The sequence below is a fragment of the Cydia strobilella genome, chromosome 18, assembly GCF_947568885.1.
Source record: "Cydia strobilella chromosome 18, ilCydStro3.1, whole genome shotgun sequence".
NCBI lineage: Eukaryota > Metazoa > Arthropoda > Insecta > Lepidoptera > Tortricidae > Cydia > Cydia strobilella.
In genome coordinates, this window is record NC_086058.1 from 7,688,575 (window position 1) to 7,714,746 (window position 26,172).

The 26,172-nt window shown below is 37.1% G+C and overlaps 1 protein-coding gene and 1 non-coding gene across 4 annotated transcripts; both read left to right on the forward strand.

The window, feature by feature from the left end:
- The first annotated feature begins 720 nt into the window (after window positions 1-720).
- On the forward strand, window positions 721-26,150 carry LOC134749287 (dynein intermediate chain 2, ciliary). Of its 3 annotated transcripts, XM_063684181.1 has the most exons (19): window positions 721-913; window positions 2,701-2,808; window positions 8,331-8,441; window positions 11,122-11,326; window positions 11,920-12,048; window positions 13,836-13,943; window positions 14,961-15,094; window positions 15,491-15,625; window positions 17,593-17,722; window positions 18,505-18,672; window positions 18,933-19,076; window positions 19,291-19,400; window positions 20,471-20,648; window positions 22,527-22,648; window positions 22,750-22,856; window positions 23,297-23,396; window positions 24,514-24,647; window positions 25,401-25,494; window positions 25,984-26,150. In XM_063684181.1, the coding sequence occupies exons 1-19, from the start codon at window positions 899-901 to the stop codon at window positions 26,068-26,070; spliced, it is 2,319 nt and encodes a 772-aa protein (XP_063540251.1). In that variant the 5' UTR covers window positions 721-898; the 3' UTR covers window positions 26,071-26,150. The 3 variants fall into 3 exon arrangements, with proteins under 3 accessions (XP_063540251.1, XP_063540254.1, XP_063540252.1); XM_063684184.1 differs by lacking the exon at window positions 2,701-2,808 and having other exon boundaries at window positions 722-913; XM_063684182.1 differs by lacking the exons at window positions 721-913; window positions 2,701-2,808 and adding an exon at window positions 6,336-6,392.
- Window positions 25,265-25,337, forward strand: Trnat-ugu (transfer RNA threonine (anticodon UGU)). Its single transcript has one exon. It is a non-coding gene; the product is annotated as a tRNA-Thr (tRNA).
- Window positions 26,151-26,172: the final 22 nt, after the last annotated feature.

Consider the following 26,172-nt stretch of genomic DNA (forward strand, 5'->3'; position numbering starts at 1 on the left):
AAAAAATTAAAATTTAATCTGTTTATTTCATATTAAGAGGTTAGAGGTAGGTACAATCATTTATAACTCGGTTACAATTTCTATATTTAGAGATTATTTTAACTAAGCTTAATATAGGTACGTACCTACTATGAATATACATATACTTTTTAAATATTTAAAGGGCAACGGTCTCAAATAGCCGCACACATGGGCCGATCGGCATCGGTCGGTAACATCATCTTTTTGTATTTTTTTTGTACAGAATTTTTAGGATTATAGATTGGCGATGAGGCTTAAATTGAGGGTTTTTTCAGTCGTGCCCGTCAAAGGGCTTAAATTTAAAACTTATTATTTAAGGATGCGCACCTTAAATATTAAAATCACGCACGCAAATTTCCAGGATACTGAAATTATACATATGATGTAGATCATATGTATAATTCTGGCATATCGCCAATTTCTTTAAGTGATTAAAGTGATGTTGTTATTGTGAAATAACAACAAAGCACTGATGACCGTGAACATCAGGGTACCTACATATTACATCATACAATGCCGATATACGTCGATAATTCCGTAATTACTTGCTACAGGTGTGCAAAAACAAGTTCCAAATAAATAAATTGTGGCTAAACAGAGGTTAAATATACATACATTTTCACTGCAGTACGTTGTAGCTTTTAATCGTTACAGACACGCGGTACGCGTGAAGCACAGTAGATTGTTGCGAACGGGCTACGGCCCGGCCACGTCTCATGTAGCCCCCGTCCTTGGTTACCATAGCAACCGTCGTGCGCGCGCAACCCATTCTGACGTTGTGTTTTGACATAATTGTTTCGAATTTGTCAAACTTTTCTAATCGCTACGAATATTCTGTAATGTACTGTTTATTGATAAAGTAGACAAATAAATTAAAATGGCACCGAAAAAGGTATGTACTATTGGAGTAAAAAATATATTATATTAACAACTTAGTATGTTAAATAATGTAGTAAATTAGACAAAGATCAGTAAGCAGTTTAAAAACTATTTCCTCAGGCTTATTTTATTATTTATTATTTAGAAGTATATTGTTAAACTGATAACTATAGTACAATTTATTTCATTATTTTATTAAAGTAATAAAAAATATGTGATTATGTAATGCATCTATCACATTGATCAAACACATACCACGTTGCTACTCCACGACCCTCACCAATGGCAATACACGTAACAGATACAGTGTATCGTAGCCTCACTAATCCCAAACAGTATCCCGCTAAGAGTTACCTACACAAAATTTCCATATTGCTACGTTTACCCATAAACTAGCCCATAACTTTGGATATGATAGTAAAGCCTTACAGTACTAGCGGAAAATTATTTCAGCTAGTTTTGGTTAGTCTTATAAATTGGTAAGTAAAAATATAATATAAGAATAAATATACCTAACCAGATTGACTAGATTATTTAGGGTCTCCGGCAAGCTCGGTTCTCCATACAAACGTAGTTCCGCTCTCATTTTAAAACGACTAGCTAGATTGCTCTGAAACTTTGTACTTACGATAGGATAAGGTATATGTCTGTAATTAGTTTATGTAGCTTCAGATAGCATAGTTTAAAAAAACAGCGAATTTAATTTTTTCATACAAAACTTATTTTTGCTCTATTTCGTTTGTTTTATAAACTGGAGCTATATAAACTAATTTCAGATTTAGATATACCTTATGTCATTGTACGTGCAAAGTTTCATTACAATCCAACACGTAGTTTTAAAATGAGAGCGGAACTACGTTTGTATGGGAAGGTGCAATTCGGCCGAGCTTGCCGGGGACTCTTAATGATTGTTCTTACACTTACTACTCGTACTTAAGTAGAAGAGCCAATATTTCTCGCGGCAACTTTTATATTTTTATATTTTATCATTCAATTATCAAATGCTTAGTCAATTTAATTTTAATGGATCTATCTTTTATACTTAATCTTATTTATTTTTATTTTTATTGCAAATGTTTTGTATGTTTTAATTATGGATCAATGTTATCTGGATTAAATGATTAAATGATTAAATGAAATGAACATTTTTATCACCAAGAAACTTTTCGAGTGCTACGCCGCGACGTAGCAGTCACATTTCAGATAGAGAAGAGTCGCGGAATGTATTGGGCATTGGGCCCCATTACATCCCGCGACTCTTCTCTTTCCGCACAGACTAGAAGAAGAGTCCTTCTAGCATTAGCAGATAGCAAGACTGCGAGTCGAGTATATAATGATCCAAATATATCGTCAATGAGAAACTATTTTTGGTCTAGCAAGGTTTAGATGACGATTATTTTATTAATGTAATTATAATTAAAAACTCGGGATCTATTAATTTTCTTAATTAAACCACACATCATTATGATCGGCAGAACAAATACGGTTCCAATTACTGCATGTTAGGGCCACTTGCACCATTCACTAACCCGGGTTTAACCCGTTAAACCTGGAGTTACCATAGTTACCACTGTTACCAGTACAATTTGATACTGGGTTAACGGTTTAACCGGTTTACCCCGGGTTAGTGAGATGGTGCAAGTAGCGCTAAAAAGTAAGTAAACATTACATTTTCGTAAATTATAACCAATACAAAATACATTGTGTCACTAAATATAACGCAACAGATACTGTCACAATACAATAACTGAGCCAACGACACAAGAAAAATATATTAACGATTTTTAATGATTTGCTTAGCTCCCTACTCTACCAGGGATGAGTAAGCAGGGCTCGGTAAAGTTGCCAGAGTTTTGGCGAAATAAGTCCAAGGAAAAATCTCTTGGGATGCTACTAAAGCGTCTTACTGTAAGTATTGAGTCATTAGGACCCGATCAGTCATGTCTAGACGCTTGTGCTGACGTCATATTGTAAATACTTGTGTTCTGTCTGTATATGTACATGTTTGTGTATGTTCTTGGCCAGCTTCTGGGATGTTCGCGAATATCATATAGCTTTCCACATGTTTGAGTGACGTCACAGGTTGCAAGCATTGCAACGAAAATGCCTGTTTGTGTCTGTTTCGCATAAAAAAATTAGTTGTTTCGATTGCGTGAAAACGACGGGTTTGTTTAATTTTGACCCGAGTTTAGCATATCTGTTCAAGGTGGGCCTGAATAACTTGATCAACTTTAACCGTGACTGTTGATAAATGAACCTACTTAATAGGAGTTTATTATTCAAAATCTATTATTTTTACTAAATCGACAAGACCTTGGCGCGATAAGATGCTGTTAACAAAAAGCAAAAGTAAATCTGCTGAACGAGTGTTAAGGGGCCCACAGACTATCAGTCCGCCGGACGATATCGGCCTGTCAGTTGTTCGGAACTGTCAAATTTTTGTTCTAACTGACAGGCCGATATCGTCCGGCGGACTGATAGTCAGTGGGCCCCTTTAAGGTATTATTTCAAAACATATCTAAAATAAATCGGTAAAATAGGATCTTAAGTTAATTTTTTTTTTCTCGTAATATCAACTGGAATACGCGGTTAAAGTTTATTAGGTTATTGGGGACCACTTTATACAATATTTTTAGTCAATAGCTTGCAATGTGAATGTCCTATCACCACGCGATTTCGTTAAAAAAAACTATAATAGCTGGGCCTAATTTCAGATCTCATTTGAATATAGTCATACAGCCTAACGATTAAAGAAACATTAGTTACCTTACCTACATGAAATCTATTTTCAGTTCGCGAAATGTCAACCTGAATACTGAATACTATTGGGAAACGGAAATGCTTTTCATTATGTTAATAAAGCGTATAAAAGGTGTCTAGTTGAAGTGTGTAAGCATAAATTTTAGGTCTGTGAGTTGAAGAAATGTTACTTTTGACACTGACAGCTCGTAACCATAACAAATCTAGATCAAATTTATAACCTGTCATTACAAGCAGTAGATACACCGGCAATAAATCGACATCAGTTAAAAACTTTCTACTTTCTAGTAGCTAAAAATTCTAATTTTTTTAAAGCCTTATTTGAACATTCTAGAAATGTCAAAAACCAACTAACCTTCCAAGTCCAATGTAGAAATGCACCCATTTAAATATGTCTTGCTGTACAGGACTCGACCATCAAGGACGAAAAGTTCTGGAATGAGAAGTTATAATGGAGTACAATCGATATTAAATCTTATTATCTCGGTACGCTTATCGATATCGATCCCCTGGCTGTCATCGTTCGTTCATCAGAAGCACGCAAGGGTACTCGGAAGGGACACCAGATCATAAAATTTTATGCATATGTCAATAAATTCTCATTTGTATTTTGCTTCTTCCAGTCACGGCACGATTGTAAACGTTTGTCTGAAAATAGCCATAAAAAGTTTGTACTTTATTGGTCATGTTGCTACTTTTTACGATAGGTACAGACAATTTAATGAGTATTTCTAGTGTATCTTGCTCGCACTTAAGTAACAAAATCTGAATGATGTCAACATGAGGTCTATTTAAAAAAAATTGAATGCCGCTTTTGGTTTTCTCTCTTCAATGTCGATTCATTTATACTTATAATGTTATTGTAACCTTAGAGTAGCCCCTTCAAGCTTTATAGCTCTGCTACGAAGTGCTACGCCGTAGCTTGTAGCAAGTTAACTTCGTTATGGTGAATGGCCTTAAAATAAGAAATTCGATAACATTCTGTGCTAGACGAGATAGATATTTTAAATGATTGTGAGATGCTACAAGTTAATTTGCATCAATTGACACACTGTGAGTAAACTAAAGTATTGAAATTACAAAAACACAACAATAAATCACAAAAAATCTAAAACCCACTTACAAAAAACACTCTAGTCAAGTAAGTGAAGTTTTTTTATACAACGCCATGCATTACAAAAACCTTTTACTTACTAAGCATTCCTTACTTACCAGCTTACGTGATTAGGAAAATTTAATAAATTTTCTTTGTAATCAGTAATCACAGCACGTCTTAACACTGTTTACAGATGACGTTTATCCTTAAGAATGTCCTCAGTTTGTAGAAATGCCAACGGGTGGTATGCTGGATAGCGCGCCGGCAAGTCCGCGAGACCCGATGTCGTGCCCTCGCAGTACTAGCTGATGCCAGACACGGTGCTAATTAGAATTTGGTGACACGCCCAGCCTGGGGACTCATTTGCGAACTTAATACCGTTTGCAAATGATACAATTCAATGTTAATTTTAAAATAACATTGCCGTTAAGAGTCCCCGGCAAACTCGGTTCTCCATACAAACGTCGTAGTTACGCTCTCATTTCAAAACGACTAGCTAGATTGCTCTGTAACTTTGTACTTACAATAGGATAAGGTATATCTAGGTCTTTAATTACGAGTAGTTTATGTAGCTTCAGATACCATAGTAAAAAATACAGCGAATTTAAGTTGTTCATACAAATCTCGTTTTTGCTCTATTTCGTATGTTTTATAAACTGGAGCTATATAAACTAATTACAGACCTAGATATACCTCATGTCACGTCATTGCATATGCAGTTTCATTAAAATCCAACACGTAGTTTTAAAATGAGAACGAAACTCCGTTTGTATGGGAAGGTAAAATTCGGCCGAGCTTGCCTGGGACTCTTAAGAGGAACGTTCCAGTCAGTAGAGCAATCATCAGCTTAGCCGAGTTTGTCCACTTTATTTTTGGATAGCAGGTGTGTAGATGTGGTCATTGTCCGCCGCTCCAGCATTATTTATTTTTCTTCCATTATTTTATACCTACTTTTTTAAATCATACATTATTTTTATGCCACAATAAGGCGCAGAGGGTGCTCTACAAATTTTGAATTCGATCAATTCCTTAAAATGTTCTTTCCAGATATTTCAAAGCTCATCTGCTATGATTTAAGCCGTCAGGTTTCAAGTTATTACTACAGTTTTTATTTTTAAGAAAATCCGCCTTTCGGTCTAAAACTATAGCAATTATGGAAAATGTACTTACATTTGGATAAGAAAAATTTTTTTCTAATAATCAACTACTTACTTACTTACTTTAAATAAAAAATCTTGTCATATGTTTCCAATAAATTTTAAAATAAGGATTTGAAATCACTAATAATATTCGAGTTTACACTTACCTACTGCCAAAAGTATTATTTTCTACTCATAGAATTCACCTCGCTATACAAATAACGATATTTCATTAATATGCTGTCGTTACCTTTATTTGAATTATGGTATTAGTATGATACGATTTACATTACGGTTAATGTTGGTAAGTAAGGAAGTTGAACGCTATTAAAAACAAGTTACTTGCAAAGTTGCTTAGTACTTAGGTACAATGCAGCAAACACGTCCGCAACCCAACGGTTCGCACCGCAGTCGTTTTTAGCCGTTCGCCGAAATAATACGTAAAAAAAATCGTAGCTATTTAAATTATGTCTTTCGAAATGGATAGTGACAGCGACGTAAGTATTTGTAAATGCTTTATACGATAAATAGGGAGACTGAACCGATCGTAACATTTTTATTTATTCACGGGAGATTTGTTCCAAACTTAGCTATTGCGTGAGTTTAACTTCTTGATATTCATTTCATACCACAAAACTACCATAAAATTAAATTTTTTTGGTTAGCAGTAGTTTATTACCGACATCAATACTACTGCCATAAAAAAATATGTGAGCTATTATAAAACCACTTGTCAAAAAGACAAAATGTAGCTATTCTAATTCAAAATGTTAAGTATATTTTGGTTTTATTGTGTTTACTTACCGATGTCACTCCAAAGCTGCGTATGATGAATGAATTCTTTGATTGAAACTAAGATTTGATGTGGCGATCGGTTGAGGGATTAAGAAAAAAATATAATTAAAATTTGTGTTTTACGTGACACGTGCGTTCTCCTTTGGATTTTATCACATTGAAAGACGTCGTTTATCTTTTTAATCAGGCTACGTAACCGCTAATTGGGGTATTTGGGTTTATTTTTTACTGAGCAATGTATTTACATACACATTTTTTTCAAAGTTGCGCTCAAATTGTAATAAGCATTGAGTCGTTCCTGTTGATGTTGTGCAAATTAAATTAAGCTTAAATTTTGTATTGATGCTAAGCATCGCCTGCTTCGGTCCTTATCCGTCCATGGTCTATGAAAGGTTATATAAAAACTCTTTAATAAAATAAAGTAACAATATCAAGAAAAGGCTTGTTATTATAGATAGTCTCGTAAATATTTGATGACTTAGCGTTATAGTCATATTTACACGTATCTAATAGTAAATGAAATTATACATAGAAGGTTTGCAATACATTTAAAACCTTTTGTGTGCATCCTACACATTCATATCTTGTGTAATTAGTTATAGTAACATGTTTGTGAAGTCGACTATACTTGCCTGTCTTGAACTTATTAATACAAAGTTTCTGAAATACCACTTCTATGTAAAATGCTGTAATATATCAGTCACACAAGTTTAAAAATGAAGCATTCTACATGCACGCAAACCTCTTTAATAGTTTGTTTACGCATGCACTGCTCGTTTTAAGTATGTTAGCCATATTTTAATAGACTATTTACATGATCGGCCCTAATAAAGACCTAACAACGAATGCCATGCTAATTCGGCAAGCTTTTCAAATTGATATTAAACCTGAACAGTATCGGTTTCGCTGCCGACCGAGTCTTGCGTGCTCGGCGATTTCTTTACGAAAAACGATTTCATTATTTTTTCATCATGCTGAGGGCTATGATTGAACGTGCTCTTAACGGTGACGAACAAAATGCTATTTTAAATAAGACGATTAACGTTTTAAATGTATGTTGTTCATAGTAATGTCTTTGAATATGTTATAATATAGGTATGTTTTGTTTGTATAATAGGGTTGTTGACACGTTGAATTTTATAACTAAATCTAGTTAAATAGATAGGAAATGAGCAATTTATCACAATAAATTGGAAACTTAATACATATATTGGAATAGTAATAAAATACGACCTTAAGTTTTTTAATTTAAGTTTTTTTTTAACATCTAAAAACGAAAAAAATAATGGTACCTACCATTTGATTCCTTTCATTTTATATATATAAAAAAAAATTGTACAGCAACTATATACATAAACGCAATATTTCACCGACAAAATCGCAATTTCCTTGTTTTCCATACATCGAAACGGCTTCTGTTACATGGTGAAGTCACGATGTATTGCCATTTAGTTAGGAGCATTTCGTCAGTAAAGTGCGATTGTCAGACTGATTTATCATTTGTGACTTTTGGATTGCTTTTTAAGGCAATGGGTCCCATATAGACATTTGATCCTCAAAACAAACCTGGTCGACTGATACCATTTATAAAAAAAATAAAAAAATTGTCAACTACCCTATAATGGTTGATTTTGTGACAGAAAGAAGCGCAGAAATCGAAAGGCAACTTAACCGAGGGAGAGGACGCTCTAGATTGGCTGAAGCCGCGTACGCTTATCAAACCTGACGACCAGGAGGACGTTCCGGAAGCAGTAAGTGTTGTTTAACCCTTAAACCAATTTTTTTTTTCGTACGATCTAGGTTATACCATAGAGTAACTTATACTAGAGCGTCATAGTAAATTTTGTAACCCCAGTAAATTCACTGCCATCTGTCGACACACTTTAAAACTAAAAATCAATATTTTAAAAATACGATAAAATGTATTTAGATATGGATAAATGTTTTTTTTTATTTGCATTAATTATTTTTATGATTTTGACCCATGTTCTTTCACTGATATGCGTTAAAATTGTTAAATAACAAACGAAACCGTCAACGCCATCTATACGACAGTAAGCCAAAGCTAGTAGCGCCCTCTGAACGAGAATCAAATTTTCTTGATGAGGCACGTTTTTTCCTTAGACTGTATCCATCTATTACGGAGTTATATCTATCTTTGGTTATACTTAGGGTTCCGGACCCAAAGGGTAAAAACGGGACCCTATTACTAAGACTACTCTGTCCGTTGTCTATCTGTCCGTCTGTCTGTATATCACCAGGCTGTAACTCATGAACCGTGATAGCTAGAGAGTTGAAAATTTCACAGATGTAGGTATTTCTGTTGTTGCTATAACAACAAATACTGAAAAGTACGGAACCCTCGATGGGTGAGTCCGAACTTGTCCGGTTTTTTTATTAATTTTATGCGAAAATCATTATTTCCTTTTGTTGTTGGGTTTTTCAAGTTACAAGTGGCAATATGTTTGCCATTGTCGTTCAATAAATGTCATAAAGTAGGTACCCATTTTCATAGTGTGACTGAAACTTTGTAGGCAGTTTTAAAATATCTTATATAATAAGATAAGATCAGTACGGGTAAGTGTAGCTACGAGGCAAGTGTAACTGACCTTCATATTACGTAAAATAATTGAGATTTTGATACTGCTATAATCTGTTGTCATGAGTAAATAAAGTATCAATTGTAGTTTATTACTAAAGGTGACGTTGTCAAGCAATTTTGAGATTATCCTCATTTTGAAATCTCACAATTTTTTAAATACGAGTTGGAGCAATTTTTTAAACACGTGGCATACAATGAGTGACTGGAAAAGTGTGTCTATCTCAATTGAGGCAAGTGTGGCTGTATGTTACACTTGCCCCGTATCAAAGATCGTAAACAATCATTTTTTGTATCATGAATTACTAATAGCTTTTGCCCGCGACTTCGTCTCCATGGAATTATTAATTAAGGTACCTACCTTATTTTTTATCTCACCGGTATGTATTATATTTCATCTTCATCTAATAAGTCTAATAACCGTAATTCGCCGGCTGGAACAACAAGCACCACAGCGTTATGAAGTGTGTTTATTTCTATAAATAGAAGGTAATTTTTGTTTTGTTCACTTTTTTTTCAGTCGTAAATAAATTTTTCTTAAAAGTGCATTTTTCATTAAAAAAGGTTTTCCACCCCAGGTTGGACATATATGTCACACAGTTACCCCGGATTATATTTTATCATAAATGATGATAACTAACTAAGTATATAATATAGATCAAAATTTATAAATTATAATCGATTAGTATCATGGTTATTGCGTTTTAATATTAAAAATTGTTGTCTAGCGTGCACTAACTAAGTAGTCACACTTACCTCATTTTGCTGGTGAAGTGTGACCCTGACTCTACTTTCATTAAAGACCTTAAATACCATCTTTAAATCATCAAACGAACATAAAACAATTTGATTTCAGCTAAAGTTGAACCATACCATATTGTACCTTAGGGCACAGTTCAAAATCCAGCTTTATGATATTGATTTATGTGTTCAAAGTAAACTTTTACAAAAGTATGTCACACTTACCCATATTGACCTTATTTTAATGTTTAAAGGCATTAATTTGACGTTTGCTATATGAGAATTATGATTATCAACAAAATCAAGCGTAATAAATTTTATTCATAGATATTTTTGTTCAAAAGTAGGCAATATCAAAATATTTGAGATCTTGCCAAAGAATTAACATTTTACAAGAGACAGAATAACTGTTATCCGCTCTCCTTTTTTTCGTAGATTGGTAGGTACGAGTAAATTCTCCAATGCGAACTAAAATTTATATTCTAACAACGCGTTTATTGAGAAAAAAAGAAATGTCTGTTGTCTGTCGCAAATATCTTGCCGTTACCCACTAAAGGGTAAATGGCATTTTTACTTTTTAGAAACCACTTAATCTGTCTTCTACCTCTCCTAGTTTTCTCTTTATCTTAATGTGACCTCTGTCTATCATTATGAGTTATACTCGTAGAGATAAATTATATCTGGGATAGACCGAGCTTTGCTCGGAAAACATAAAAAAACTCAAAAATTCGCGTTTTCCCAGAGATAGCTAGGTAGCTAGATCGATTTTTCGCCCCCGAAAACCCCCATATACCAAATTTCATCGAAATCGTTAAAGCTGTTTCCGAGATCACCGAAGACAAGTATTATATGTATATACAAGACATTTTTTTTAATCAGTCCTCAAAAACAACTCTCACAATATGACATTTACAATATACCTACTCGTAAATGTATCAAAGGTTTACAAGGACGAAAATTCAATCTAGCTTGCTTTGCTTCATAGGAATTCGTCCCGTTCATCCGATACTAGTATTTATAAATTTGTCCGATATTTTTTATAAATTTACATAAATTGATATATCTATAATATTTAATATAATATTTCCTAGGACCTTGACGAAGATGTCGGTCGGGTCCTGACACAGATCAATCCGCAGTGGGTCGCGGATGAAGTCGCGTACCACTACGGAAGGGCCTTGTTTACCTATAAACCTAAGCCAACGTTTGGGAAGGCGTACCCACTGTTCGTCTACCAGGGCACCGCCATTCGTAAGGATTCCGACGAAGCTAAAGCACAAATTGCTGCCGGTTACGGTAAGTTAATATATTACGATATTTAGACAAAACATTCCAAAAGTGTTGTGTTTTGATATACATTAAGGGCCACTTGCACCATTCACTAACCCGGGGGTAACCGGTTAAACCTGGAGTTACCATGATTACCAGTACAATTTGACACTGGGTTAACGGTTTAATCGGTTAACCCGGGTTAGCGGGATGGTGCAATTGGCCCTTAGTAATGTAGTGTAGGTGTTTAATAGAGAGCTTTTCTTAGTGGCAACTTGTGTCACGGAATATGTTTTTATATTGTAACAAGACATTGACCAATACAATGCCACATGTTTTCAATATAACTTCATTCTAGGTATTTCATTTTTCAATAAGTATTAATCAATCTTTATTTTACAAAGTTTGATAGAAAAAGCAGAATGAAATAAATAATATTTGGTACCTAAACGAAGATAAAACTTCTAATAACAAAACTTCCGTGAGACACAGACATATTAAACATATTAAAAAACGGACACTCGGTATGGAGTGAAACATGTCGAGCGTTTTCGACTTAAATACGTGAGTGACCCGTTTTTAATATGTTTAATATATAAAACTTCTATATGTTTAATAAGGTAAGGTGAGTTTCGACGACGCGGGGCCAAAGCGCGCAAAGGTGAAAAAAACGACGGAGGACGCGGAGGAGGAGGAGGAACCAGAACCAGAGCCGCCGCCGCCCGCCGGCGAGGAGGCCAAAGCAGAAGGTCAACAACATTTTAAAACTATCTATTCTTATTGTACTTTATTGCGATGCGATGCATAATACCATAGAGTAACTTATACTAGAGCGGTACTGTCATAGTAAATTTTGTAACCCCAGTAAATTCACTGCCATCTGTCGACACACTTTAAAACTAAAAATGAAGATTTATAAAAATACGATAGAATGTATTTAAATATAGATAATAGTTATTTGTTATACAAGGGTGCAAAGTTTTATTTCAACACACGAGAAGTAAAATACATTTGCACCCGTGTGTAACACGAAACTTTTCCCCTCACTATAGCGAGGAAAGTGCAACATCCACAGGCGTTAGATCATCTTCATCACTGGAATCACTAATTTTTTTACGATATTATAACAGAAAACACTAGAAATTCTGATTTTTACGTGAGTCGGTGAGAAGAACAATAAAAAATTTGTTGACAATGTTGACATTTCTGTTCTGACGTATGAAATGTCAACGATGCGTTTTGAAATTGCATCGACTCAACTTGTGCGTTCAGGATTATATTTAACATCATTATAAAAAATCTAACGTTTCTTATGGAATTTTAAGGTTTATGACTTAAAATTATTAAATAAAGCTAAATCTGGTATTTTTTACTAGATTCTCAAACCATTTATTTAATGATAATTAATATCGAACGAACCATTATTATGAGCGTTTTACGTTTTGTTATCTGTCAAGCTACTTAAACACGCTCCATCCAAGGTCAAATTACTTTCCCCACTAGTGGATAAAATGCGTTTTTCCCCGCTTGTTTTAAAGGATAAAAGACGGCTTTCCGAGCTAGTGAGGGGAAAATGATTTTTTTTATTTGCATTAATTATTTTTATGATTTTGACCCATGTTCTTTCACTGATATGCGTTAAAATTGTTAAATAACAAACGAAACCGTCAACGCCATCTATACGACTGTAGGCCAAAACTAGTAGCGCCCTCTGAACGAGAATCAAATTTTCTTGATTTTTGAGGCACGTTTCTTCCTTAGACTGTATCCATCTATTACGGAGTTATATCTATCTTTGATAATACGAACACCGATAGCGTAGGTAAGCTTATGTTATGATGCCCAAACTTACGTCACTACAGCTTGCACTATGAACATTTTGCCGCTCGAGGACTCCATTAAATAAATAAATAATAAATAATATAGGACATTTTTACACAAATTGACTAAGCCCCACGGTAAGCTCAAGATGGCTTGTGTTGTGGGTACTCAAACAACGATTATATATATATATACTTAAACTTATCACGTCTGTGTCATCACACAAATAAATGCCATTACCTGGATTCGAACCCGGCACCATCGGCTTCATAGGCAGGGTCGTCACTACTCACTAGGCCATACCGGTCGTCACCGGCCGGTCCCATTATTTGTTTTGGCTTTTTCTAAATTTAACTTTATATTCATATTTGATGAATCCTACCAAAAAAAAACATACAAATTTTCTTGTTTAGAATTTATTTCAGTATGGATTCTTTTACAGATACATTTTTCCTAACTTTAACTATTTTCTCAAAAAACCGTCAACCGGGAAATATTTATTTAATGCTAAAATTGTGAAATGCTAGTGTGCTTAGAGCACCATACCCAAGGATATTCATACTACATTAGTTTCAAAACTGCATTAATTACTTTGTCTTCCCCATACATTGAAACATAACTTGACTGAATCAGTTACATGTAGATTGTATTCGGGAACGAAGTAAATGCTATTAAAACTTAAAACCAAGCTTGTTGTTGGAATGTCTAAATATAGAGGAGCAAAAGCCGGAGGAAGAAAAGGCAGCGATGGACCAAGCTCCAGAAGTGGCCGAGGGCGAGCAGCAAGAAGGAGAGGCCGCTGATGAGGCCGAACCTGAAGAGAGTAAGCATTAGATTTCATAAATTTTCCAACAGGAATTTTCGTGACAAAAAATTATTGGGGGTTTTCTTTAGCACATGTGATAACAGCTTAATGGCTAACGCAGCGTACTACGTAGGCGAACAACACGCGAACGCGCAGCGAAGCTCCTTCCTTTGATAGGTACCTATAGAAGTGTCCTACGTGGGCGATCTCGTCGCGAACGCGAACGCCGTGGGCCCGCCGCACCGCGCCGCTTTGCTTCGCGTTCGTGAGTTGTTCGCTTACGTAAGACGCAGCGTAAAGACACTGAGGGCCACACGCCATCCTTGTGGTTGACAGAAATTTCTGTTTTCGACGAAATTTTTTTATTGTCCTAACAAGAATTTAGGAAATTTTGTAAGGATATTGAGAAACTGTTCAGGACTAAATATCCCTCCTAAATTGTACGATTCTTTGTCAACACCATAGAAGTTAGCGTCGAAGGACAGAAAATTCTCATGTCCAACCACAAGTATGGTGTCGTTCCACAGTGGTCAGGTTGCACCTACCACAATTGGCAAACTGATCAACGTCACTCAGAGTGAACTTAAACTTCCCATAAAGTAAAATTTTGCGTACATTTTAACGGTGACAGATGGTTTGTTTCTGACTCTAAGGAAATGATACACGAATAACAAGACCTGTGTTGAGGAGCAAATAAATTGTATTTTATTTTTAGGGTTCCGTACCTAAAAAGGAAAAAAACGGAACCCTTATAGGATCACTCGTGCGTCTGTCTATCTGTCCGTCTGTCACAGCCCGTTTTCTCCAAAACTACTGGACCAATTAAGTTTAAGAGGTAATTAAGTACAGAGAACCAAGAAGACACCTACCCCCGACTTAGTTCCTATCTCTCCTATCTTAAAATTGATGTAGAGTGAGCTGCGAAATGGCATGGAGAAATTATGAATGAATCTATGATGAAGTCGCCATGCACTTTTGCGGCTGATGGTACCTAATAGGTGACTACACATTTTGACCATTCTCTTGTCAATATAGCCGAAGAAAAGGGCGGGGGCGGCGCACCACCCGCAGGAGAAGAAGAGATTGTCATCAGGCCCCGCGTCAAGAAGCTGGCCAACCAGTTCAACTTCTGCGAGCGGGCTGCTCTCACATTCAACAACCCTCGGCGTGTAAGTCTTGTTTTTATTTAAATCTATGAAAACTCCCTTGGCCCTTGCAATATGGCCCGTTGTAGCTTAATATGGCCCGAGAGCTTAAATGGGATTTACATTTGAAAACCTTGCGGTAAGCAAGAGCGATAAAAATCGTACAAGATATCTTATAAATTGCCATTACATACAATATGAGATTTCTGGTGAGCGAGCGTTTGAGTGGTTTTCGTATGAGGTTAGGATCCTGACCACATTTTCAGTCGCCTTCCTGCATTTTTTATTAACGATTTCTTTTGGTATATTACCAATATTAATAATTTATTTATTTCTGGATATATTCGTAGATATTATCCTGCAATCTTTAAAACATTCAAATAAAGGTTATTTAAAAATAAACGATAATTGTAACTTCAGTCAGTGGAAACTCAAACGATACCACCGGCGCGAGCGAACTTCAGCAGCGTGGCCCTACAGAGCATCATATTCGACTTCTACCAAGAGGACTATGCCAGGAAACTGAAAGAGAAGGAAGATGAAAAACCTAAGAGAGTAAGGACAATTACGCTATATTAACCTTTAAGATTTTAGCACTTTATTCATCGTACAGTCGAATGTGATAATAAATGTCGAATACCTACATGTGCTAAATGCAGTACTTACCTACTCGTACCTACCTATTAAGTAAAATGTTATCAAATGTATTCAATTGAAATAGCTTTATGTCATATATATATATAGTCCTCCACATCGATTTCGATGACGGCGACCTCAACAATCAAGGTTTCTCCCTCTCATGATCTCTTATGTGGCTGGCCAGGCCAAACTTGCTCTTAAAAACTCTTTTACACTCACGACAGTAGAGTTGACCGGCCGCATTGTACGTATACACGTAGGAGGGCTTAGGTCTTTCCTTGCGCAATTGCCGTTTTACATCTAACGTCGTGAGGCGGTTTTCCTCAAACGACTTGATGGATTCGAAGATGGTAGACCGCCAAGATGACCGTTTCGCAGCGAGCTCCTCCCAACGTGTAGGATCGATAGAGCACGCGCTCAGGTGACGCTTAAGCACATCCTTATATCGAAGATGTTGACCGCCGTGCTTCCGCTTACCCTCTGCTAACTCCGAGTAGAATATAGAGCAAACGCATGTGGCACTTTGAAGTTGTAATTGTGCCGCTTAACTTCAAACTCGGGTAAATCCATTCGACCCTCTCAGCAAATATCTACCCTATTTTACCTTTTCATGCCTTTTCTTAATACCAATATTGCATAATCTGACAGATGGATTTACCGGAGTTTGAAGTTAAGCGACTCAATTGCGCTATTCAACTTACGAAACTTAAAAAAATATAACTCACAAAGCTGACCGCGAACCGGTTCCTTCGTTCGTTCGTCTGTTTGCCTCTCTATCGCTCGAATATGTAAGAGAGGGGGGAGGGGAGGGAGGGAGAGGGAGGGGAGGGGAGGGTTTTTTAAAAGTTTGCCGAGTCCTGACCTGGTTTTATTATGTTTCAGTAAATGTATTTACATAGTCCAACTACTTTGAGTAGGTACTTACTTAGCTGTTTGTTCAATGAACTCGGTGATTTGCATTTCACATTCGATATTTCGATGGTTGGTAATATAATCTTTTTTTGGCTCATTCTGATTTGTGGTTCATATCTTTTATGAGATACCTGTTTAATGGTATCACGAAGAACGTAAAATTAGTGAAAAGTCATGCTACCTTACGTAAGTATATAAGACGATGATAAATTTATCGCATGATTATATTATATAGCTTAATCAAAAAGTGCTTTAAGGAATATTAAATTTAGTTTGCTTAGTTCTGAATCTATACAAATGAAATATACCTAAGTGAAGTAGATCGTTACCACTTGCGTTCCATGAAATAATTATATTGTCTCCGTTCGATTTCATAGTAGCTGTTAAGTAGGTACCTAAGATGTACGTAGTTCCGGGCTAGCACTTGATTGGCACGACAGTATCCCTCCCGCGAGATAGTCTATCCGTCCCTCTTTAATAGAAAAAGACGGGTAGTGTAGATACTGTCGTGCCAATCATGTACTAGGCCTACTGGCTGTACGAGTACATCAAACAAGCCAACGACTGCTAAATGTTTACGTCGCTTTTGACGCATTTGATTATTTGATGGAATGTCGATGACAAAGCACTATAAAATAATTGACAAAACCTTTTAAGCACTTTTGAGACCTTTCATATGCAAAAATGCCTTTACATATTTTAGTTTGCTGCTCATTGTATAGTTTTGTGCCTGTGACAACGGTCAGCCGAGTCCAATTTTGCTTGTCAATGTCACAGTGAAACTGTCACACGCACAAAACCAATGATAATAGCACTTAATCAAAATTTAAAACTACATATTTATTATTTTATACTTCTCTCGCCGCTGAAGTCAAATAGACCAAAAAAACCTTAGTCAAGTGCAAACTCAAGCTTGTTAATAAAAGTGTTTTAAATGGGATACAAAGTCAATTCAATAATTGTACGTCCAGTTGCGAAAGAAAGCGGCCAAGCATGCGAAGTCCGCGCAACAGATTCACGACGAACAACTCGCGCAGCGCGTTCGCGAGGCTTGGGCCGTGCTCGAGCGGCTGGTCAACCAGAACATCTATGACGATATTGGTAAGGCGACTGCAGCTTATTTCCCATACATTTTTAACCATCAACATCACATTAGGTACCTGTTTCTCTTCCAAATGTTTTTCAAGGTCACTATGTTTCAAAACAGGAGAAGAAGAGGGAAAGGTTTTTTTTATGTAAATTTCTCATTTAAGTGAAGTTTTGTTCTATCTTCTTGAGAATAGAGATTCTTAAACCTGTATGGTTACCAAAGCATAATTTTAACCATCTTTTTTACAAACCGCTCATTATAGAAACGTTAATGAATATGTCCACCCGCATTCTAACTATCCTCATTCTTAAAAACTGTAATAGATGTCATATATTAAAGAAAAAGTGACGAAGCCCTCCAGTGGTGAAGGCCGGATTCGAACCGGCGTCTTTAGCTATCGCGGCTAACGCCATGAACCCCTAGGCCACCCCGCCACGGCGGTGCCCGTCCAAATTCTCGACTATATGCCATCTTAGTAAGACTAGGCGTCTTTGACCAGCTCTAAGGGCAAGCAGTGCGCGCTTGCACCTCCTAAACGAACTCCTTACGGATTTACGTTGTAGCGAGAGGGACTGGTGCTGCCATCTATGAATATTCAATAAAATAATTTGATTTGTTCCCAAACTTGTTTTATCCTCATTCTTATTCAACGCCTAACATCCGTTGCGCTCCGTCTTATATTTTTCTCAGTACTGTATACTTGTATTATAGGTACTCAAATCTGTCCCACCGCCCTGTGTGCGTTAGCTGTGTACTTATTTACAAGTTACAAATTGTCCGGAAATGTCCTCAGCTCAAGACTACCGCTATTGGGATGACCCGTCGGACGACTTCCGTGAAGGCATGGGCTCTCTACTGCCGCTTTGGAAGTTCCAGTACGAACCTATGCGAAGCCACGCAGTCTGTGACGTCGCCTGGAACCCGCACTATCAAGATTTGTTCGCTGTCGCATATGGATCGCGTAAGGAACTCATTATGTAAAGCTTCTCTGGACTGGTCTAGCTAGTTATAAGAAAGCATTTGATAGTACAAGTTCGCCATTTAGTGTAAGTAGTCAAGTTTGGCAAAGATCGCCGCTACTTAAACAAGACCACTTGAGTTACTTAAACATAACCGAAAATTGTTCTGATTAAAGTAACAACCAGTAGCATTATATTGAGCGAACGAGTAGCATTAGAGGTAACTAAATGTTTTTCTATTAATCGCGTTCTGTTCTTCCAGTGGATTTTACCAATCAACAAAAGGAGGGATGCCTCTGCCTGTACAGCATTAAGAACCCCGCATTCCCCGAGTACGCAGTCGTTACCGAATCCCCGCTCATATGCCTCGATGTCTACCATGAGACACCTTACCTTATTTGCGTTGGTAAGAATAAATACAAAAACAAACAAAAAATTTGTACTTAAACATACCTATATATACCTAACGTCTCTAAGCAGTACCTATTTATTTTTTAGATAAATACAATACTTAATACCTATTAATACCTACATGTTTCCTCTATGCGGATCGTAATGTGCGATGCGCACTGTGCAATTTCTTAGATTTGGTTGAATCTTACAGTTTTCTTGTGTGACAGGCCGCTACGACGGTAACGTGTGCGTTTACAACGCTCAGTTGACATTGGAGTCTTCTTACCAGTACAAATCCGATTCCGTCAGAGATAAACACACCAGTATTGTATGGGAGGTAAATTTAGACAAACTTTTTTTAACTCGGATTAATCTTTTATATTCCTTATCCCCGTATACGTCCCAGACAAATTCGGACTGTAATTTAAGGTTATTCATTCAGTAGCAAATTTTTGCTAAAATCATAGGAAGGGTTAAAACTAGGAATTATTTTATTTAAGGTTATTCATTCAGTAGCAAATTTTAGCTAAAGGCATAGGAAGGGTTAAAACTAGGAATTATTTTATTTACTTGCTCACCTTGTCCCATTATTAATCCCTCATCACCAAGTTTAATGACACGGACATATCGAAGAGTTTTACATCTTTGGTTCTACTATCTGTCTTCTAGCTCAATAAAATTACTAAATGAAATTTCACGTATGGGACCCATTAACATAAGGACAATATAAAAGGTGAAGCCCTGCCTGTGAAGCCGATGGTCCTGGGTTCGAATCCCGGTAAGGGCATTTATTTGTGTGATGGTGATGACACAAATATTTGTTACTGAGTCTTGGGTGTTTTCTATGTATTTATATATTTGTATATTATATACATATCGTTGTCTGTGTACCTACAACACAAGCATTCTTGAGCTTACTGTGAGACTTACTAGACTTAGTCAATCTGTGTAAAAAAAAATGTCCTGTAATATTTATTTATTTTAAGGTAATCACAGTAGTCCAATCCTGGGCGACATAAGTCTTGTCAAACTAACAGAACTAAAAACTAGACAATATTAGGTAATTTAGGTACCACTAGCCATTGAAAACATTAAATTTATACACCTATTTTATGAACTTTCGCATGAATTCACCTTTTCAGTTTGAGTTAAAGTTCAATTGAAGATAGGTATGACATTCCCGACATGCATTGCGATCTAAAAGTCCGACAATTATGTCTTAATTTTTTTATTTTATTTTATTTTTTTATTTAAGGTTTATATACCTACAATTGTTGACATCGATATATACATCAATAACGTACTAAGCTAATACATGTAAGGAGTGGTGTCACAATTACTTACAGGTAAACACCGCATGCATAACAAATATAAGTAAACAACTATAGAAATACGTATTTCATTCAGATCCGCTGGGGTCGCCGCCTGCTCGACGGCGAGGCCTCCTTCTTCTCTATATCCGGCGATGGTCGCGTGGTGCAATGGGCGGTGATGCCGGGCGAGCTGCAGGCCACGACCATCATCACGCTGCAGTCGCCTGTACCCCCCATCCCTGGGCCCGACGGGACCATGCTCACCGTTAACAGTAACTATACATTTAATCCGTTCCGACGAGCGTGCATTCTTAGTATTCCTAATCGGCTTCAGTGAACAGAGGTCAAGAAATGTTCTCTTGATGGTTGAATGATTCCTGCTTATTTCTTCGCTTTGCTTGTAGGTACGTTTGATCTGATCTAAATGTTTAACTCAGTCAAAGAAAAAAAAATACGTGTCCCCCTCTGACTTTTGAACCATAGGTCCAAAAAATATAAACAAAATCGTTAAACAAAAGCTTAATAAATTACTTTTAATTAAAATTATAGCGAACATGGTCGGTCCAGCAGTTTTTGAGTAATTGCAAAATTTAGAAAGTCTCTCTTAGTCTCTTCTTAGTCAAAAGACGTACAAAGCGCTGCGAAGGTACTCCCTTATGCTTGTAATGTACATAATCATAATCATAATAATTTATTTATAAAACCAATTTACACGTCAATAATAAATAATTAATAATAGTGATTTCCCAATAATAGTGATCTAGTTATTAGGTATAAACAGTTCTGATTAATAATAATTAACTAAATGTTTTAATAATAATTGTCAATATAATAATGTATACCGCAAATGGTGGAATTAACATATGATAATAGTAAGCATTATGCCTTACACGCAATGAATTCGTCATAGCTATAAAACGATTGCTCGATAAGCCACTGCTTTAGGTGGAATTTAAAGCTGCCCAAGCTTGGAGCATTAATTATGTTTCTAGGCAACTTATTGTAGACAGTGGGACCCATGACGTGGGTGAGTTTAGATGACTTGGTCAACGTCCGGCTTATACCCGCAATCTTATCTGCGTTCCGCGTTTCGTACGAGCTTAACATTCTAAATGTTTTAAATGCCGCCAAATGAACTCTTACATATACCGCCACATGCAGAATGACTATTGCTGGCAGTGTTAATATACCTAGCTTAATAAACAGAGGCTTCGCGTGGGTATCGTGGGGTACTCGAGCGATAATTCTGACTGCGCGTTTTTGGAGGCGGAACACCCGCTCCCACTCTGCACAGCGACCCCAAAGCTCAGCTCCATACTGCAGCAGCGAGTGCACCGTGGCGAAGTAGCACGTGCGCGCCGCCTCTGCGGACACCGACCTCGCAACCCGGCCCAGTGCGAAGCACGCGCTCCCCAATTTTCCGCACAGCTTGTCTACATGCTGATTCCAAGCCAGGCACGTGTCAATCTCAAACCCTAGGAAGGTTGTGTTGCTGGCTTGTTCCAGTACCTCATTGCGTACCCTGACAGTGAGCGGTCTTGTCGGACGGCCAGCGAGATTTAAAACAACGTAATGGGCTTTCTTCAGGTTCAAGGATAGCCCATTAACGTCAAACCACTCGGCCAGCTGTGCGGTAGTATGGTTCAGTTTTTGTTCAATATTTTCGACGCTCGGTGCAGTGACAATTGCGGCCACGTCGTCAGCATACATCAGAACCTCGGCAGTGTCTATGGACTCGGGCAGGTCGTTCAAGAGCAGTGAAAAAAGCAGGTTGGAGACCGATGATCCCTGTGCTACGCCCATTGAGGCTCCCAGAGGGTCTGACTCCACCCCTCCTCTATCACCTACGACTATCTGAAACCTGTTCCGCAGCATACTTTCAAATAGTGATAGCGGCGCGCCGTTTATCCCGTAATGGCGCAATTTTTCTGTAATCACGCCATGATCTGCTACATCAAAGGCCTTTGACAGGTCGCATAATACTTACTAGTAGCCCCCGTTGAGCCTATTCTGGCAGAATGGTAACTACGGAACCCATTCACTGAGCATGGCCCGACATACTCTAGGCCGATTTTTTTTTTAGGTAATAAGGTGATCAGTTTAATTTAGATCTTTATAAAACTATATGCATCGCTAACTTTTGATTTAAGGTTGCGGCAGCTGTATCTGCTTCCACCCGGAGAAGGCAGAGATCTTTATGGTGGGAACGGAAGACGGCATGATCCATACTTGCTCCTTGAAGTACAATCGTAACTACGTGCGCTCTGTCCAGGTATTGTTATACATAAGACTATAAGTAAGAAGCCTGTAAGAAGCTCTTAATATCTTCACTGTTTTTCAATCCCTATACAAAACGAACGATTTTTCTTCCAGGCCCATCACATGCCGGTGTACAGAATCAACTATAACTACTATAATAACAGTATTTACGCGTCTTGCTCCGGCGACTGGAGGGTAAAGATATGGGAAGATGGAAGAGAGTGAGTAATTTATGGAAAAGGTACATTTAAAAATGCAGGTTACCTCGGCAGTCTCTTCGACTGGGGCAATCCAACTGAGCAGAGCCAATTCAATACCAGCTAGAACTCATATATTTCATCACCATACATACTACACCACGGAACGCACATTACTCTTTTTTTTACATTTGACTCTTTAACACAAACTTGCAAAAATAAAGGTACAAACTTTCGTCTTTGACAATGTTCAATTTTTATTTGAACTTGCATCGACCTTGGTTGATATCCACCGAGCTGCTGCGCCAACCTCGGCCACATAAATCCATCGTTTTTCGTTGTCAACGTCATGACTGCGTCTTTATGCCGTAGAAAGGCATATGACGTGGAAAGAGAACCAATGTCGACGCAAGTACCTATAATCAAATGCCGGAGTAGGTACTATAAGCGGTTGTTTGTTACAGTGAGCCTTTGTTCATGTTCGAGCTGGGCGCCGCGGTGGGCGACGTGAAGTGGGCGCCCTACTCCAGCACCGTCTTCGCAGCTTGCACTGCCGATGGAAAAGTAAGATCGTTTACGCTAATATACACTGGTACGGAACCACACATGCAAGCGGGACATTACGATCACACACCGGAACGACATGCTTATTCGCCTCCAATGCGAAGATCGTCTATGCGGGCATTTTTACATAAAAGTGTACCATTTACTTTCCATCAACTTTTGGGTTATTTCTACTCAGAATCACGAGGATTATCGATTTAAAAATTTAAAAAAATGTCCCCAAAAAATGACAGTTTTGTAACGCATTTTCACACACATTTTGTATGGACCATTACAAAACTGACACCCAAAATTTGTATGAAAAACTTAAGACACTTTTTCTGTCTCATTTAATAGTACTCGTGATTCCGAGTCTCAATAACCCAAAAGTTGATGGTTTTTCGAAAAAAAGTAAATGTTACAATTTTTTCTGAAAACCCCCATGCACGTATGTATATATTATATATATATTGGGGTGTCCTGCTCTGGCTGCTCTCACATCGGAGCGGCGTGAGCATCGACAACACGCACCGAATGTGAAGACCGCCGTCTGTTCTCTCCGGCCGATCAATATTCAAATTGCATGCAATTATAAAACAAAAAATATTGACAACCGAATCGAATTGAGTATAAATACTTACCTGACTTTAAACTGGCCATTTATAAATGGTCTGTTTCGAAAAGACTGTTTAAAATTTACGGGGAAAGGACATTTTGATATTCACTTACACATGTGTACGATTTGCCCCTTTAATGTAGGAGCCGCATGTCCTACATTTACTTAAAGGGGCAAATCGTACACACTTCGTATAAGCCACGTAGAGGTCCGTTATCTTGTTTCGTTTTTGTAGGTCATGTTGTATATAATATTAAATATACCTACTTACATAGGTAGAGTCGTAGAGTGGCTTTGATGATGAAACTAATGTGAACAGTGTGTGACATTTAAACGTCGTATGTTCATAGTACCTATTTGTTGTTTATGATGGCACTTCCATGCTAGCTGTCAAGTCAAAGTCTATGCAGAGATAGCTTGGTCCGTACTTAGTTTGTAGCTCTAGTAGGTAGGTATACTTCCATGTTTACGCACGAAGCACAATGAGTAGAAGAGTGACGTAATTGGCAATTATATTTTCAGGTGTACGTGTTCGACTTGAACGTAAACAAATACCGGCCGATTTGCATTCAGGCCGTGGTCTCCAAGAAGACGAAAAAATTGACGCGGCTGGACTTCAACTCGCGGCTGCCTGTCATTGTCTGCGGTGACACTAAGTATGATCATTGATCACGTGTGATCAATTGATATGACACACGGCTCTATTTCCATTACAATAACGTTGATGAATCCGACCCGACCTTGTCCACGCATGTTTTTATAAGTACACCACAGGGTCTACTGTGAACACCGAAATTCGCAAATTGTTTGCAAACAGTTAACGTACATATCTACACACTTTTAATCTACATTTTCGTTGAAATAATAGCAGATCCTTACACAAATCGTTCATGTACTTAAGTGAAAAAAAATTGTCGCTAAATAATCAGGCTAATTCGATTTGACCCATTTCTGATTTGTACGATAAATTGATAAATGATCCCATCATCATACTTTTCGTTTTATATCTAACTAGCGACCCGCCCCGGCTTCGCACGGGTAAACTTTGATAAATTATATAACTAAAGTCTAACTAAACCTTCCCCAACAATCGCTCTATGCCGTATCAAAATCCGTTTAGTAGTTTTCGAGTTTATCGCGAACATACAAACAAACAGACAGTCAGACGCGGCGGGGGACTAGTTTATAAGGTCCATTTCGACGCGACACGTCACGTTATGCTAGTAAAATGGACGCGCAGTTACTAAGTCAATATTTCGCCCGCTCTCGCATCGCCTCCATAGCTCAGGGGTTAGAGCACTGGTCTTGTAAACCAGGGGTCGAGAGTTCAAATCTCTCTGGGGGCAGGAAATTGATACTTCTTTTTTGTTTTTTTCTTCGTTCTATTTTCAAAAGTATTTTATTTTTAGGGGAACCTGTCACGTATTAAAACTGTCACCGAATTTGCGAGTCATGTGCAAGCCGCCTAAGAAAGCAGTTGGTGTTGATCAAAGAACGCTTCAGGTAAGAACATTTTTCATTTTTTTATTATTGTTTAAACAAATTATATATTTGTCAATATAGGTTTTAATAATATTCTACGATATCATAATGTACATAATTATAGTTTCGTACAATTTTATCGTGACAAATTGACAAAACTGGTTGTTTCAATGATAAACTTTTGTCGTCAGATATGTCGTCGTATACTAATTCTTTGTAGTGGCTCACTTACTTTATGCATTTTTTTTTGTTCTTTGCTCCTTTTTCTTCAATTTAGACCTGTTTTTTCACTGATTAGTGTCAAGTGCGAGTCGAACATTCTGCCTGGCCTGTTTAGGTACTACTAATACTAATAGAACATTTGCTAGTATGTAACGATGTACTAAACAAACAGTCCCCTTACTTAATTTAAATTACCTGATTACAATTGTACTTACATTTATTTGTCTTTTGTTTGTTTTCTTAATCGTGTTTATTTCATTAACAAATGTATAAATTCTTGCATTACAGATAATGAAGTTGGACAAACTGCTGACTTTAGTTCGCGATCCGCCTTACAAAGTTGGAGTCGTGGATGAGAAATTTGAAGACGACTAAACGTTTACTTACTTTCCTGTTTATAAATTATACGATATTATTAATTATAAAACTATTTATATTGCAAATAAAACTTCAAACATATTTTAAGACTTTATTTAT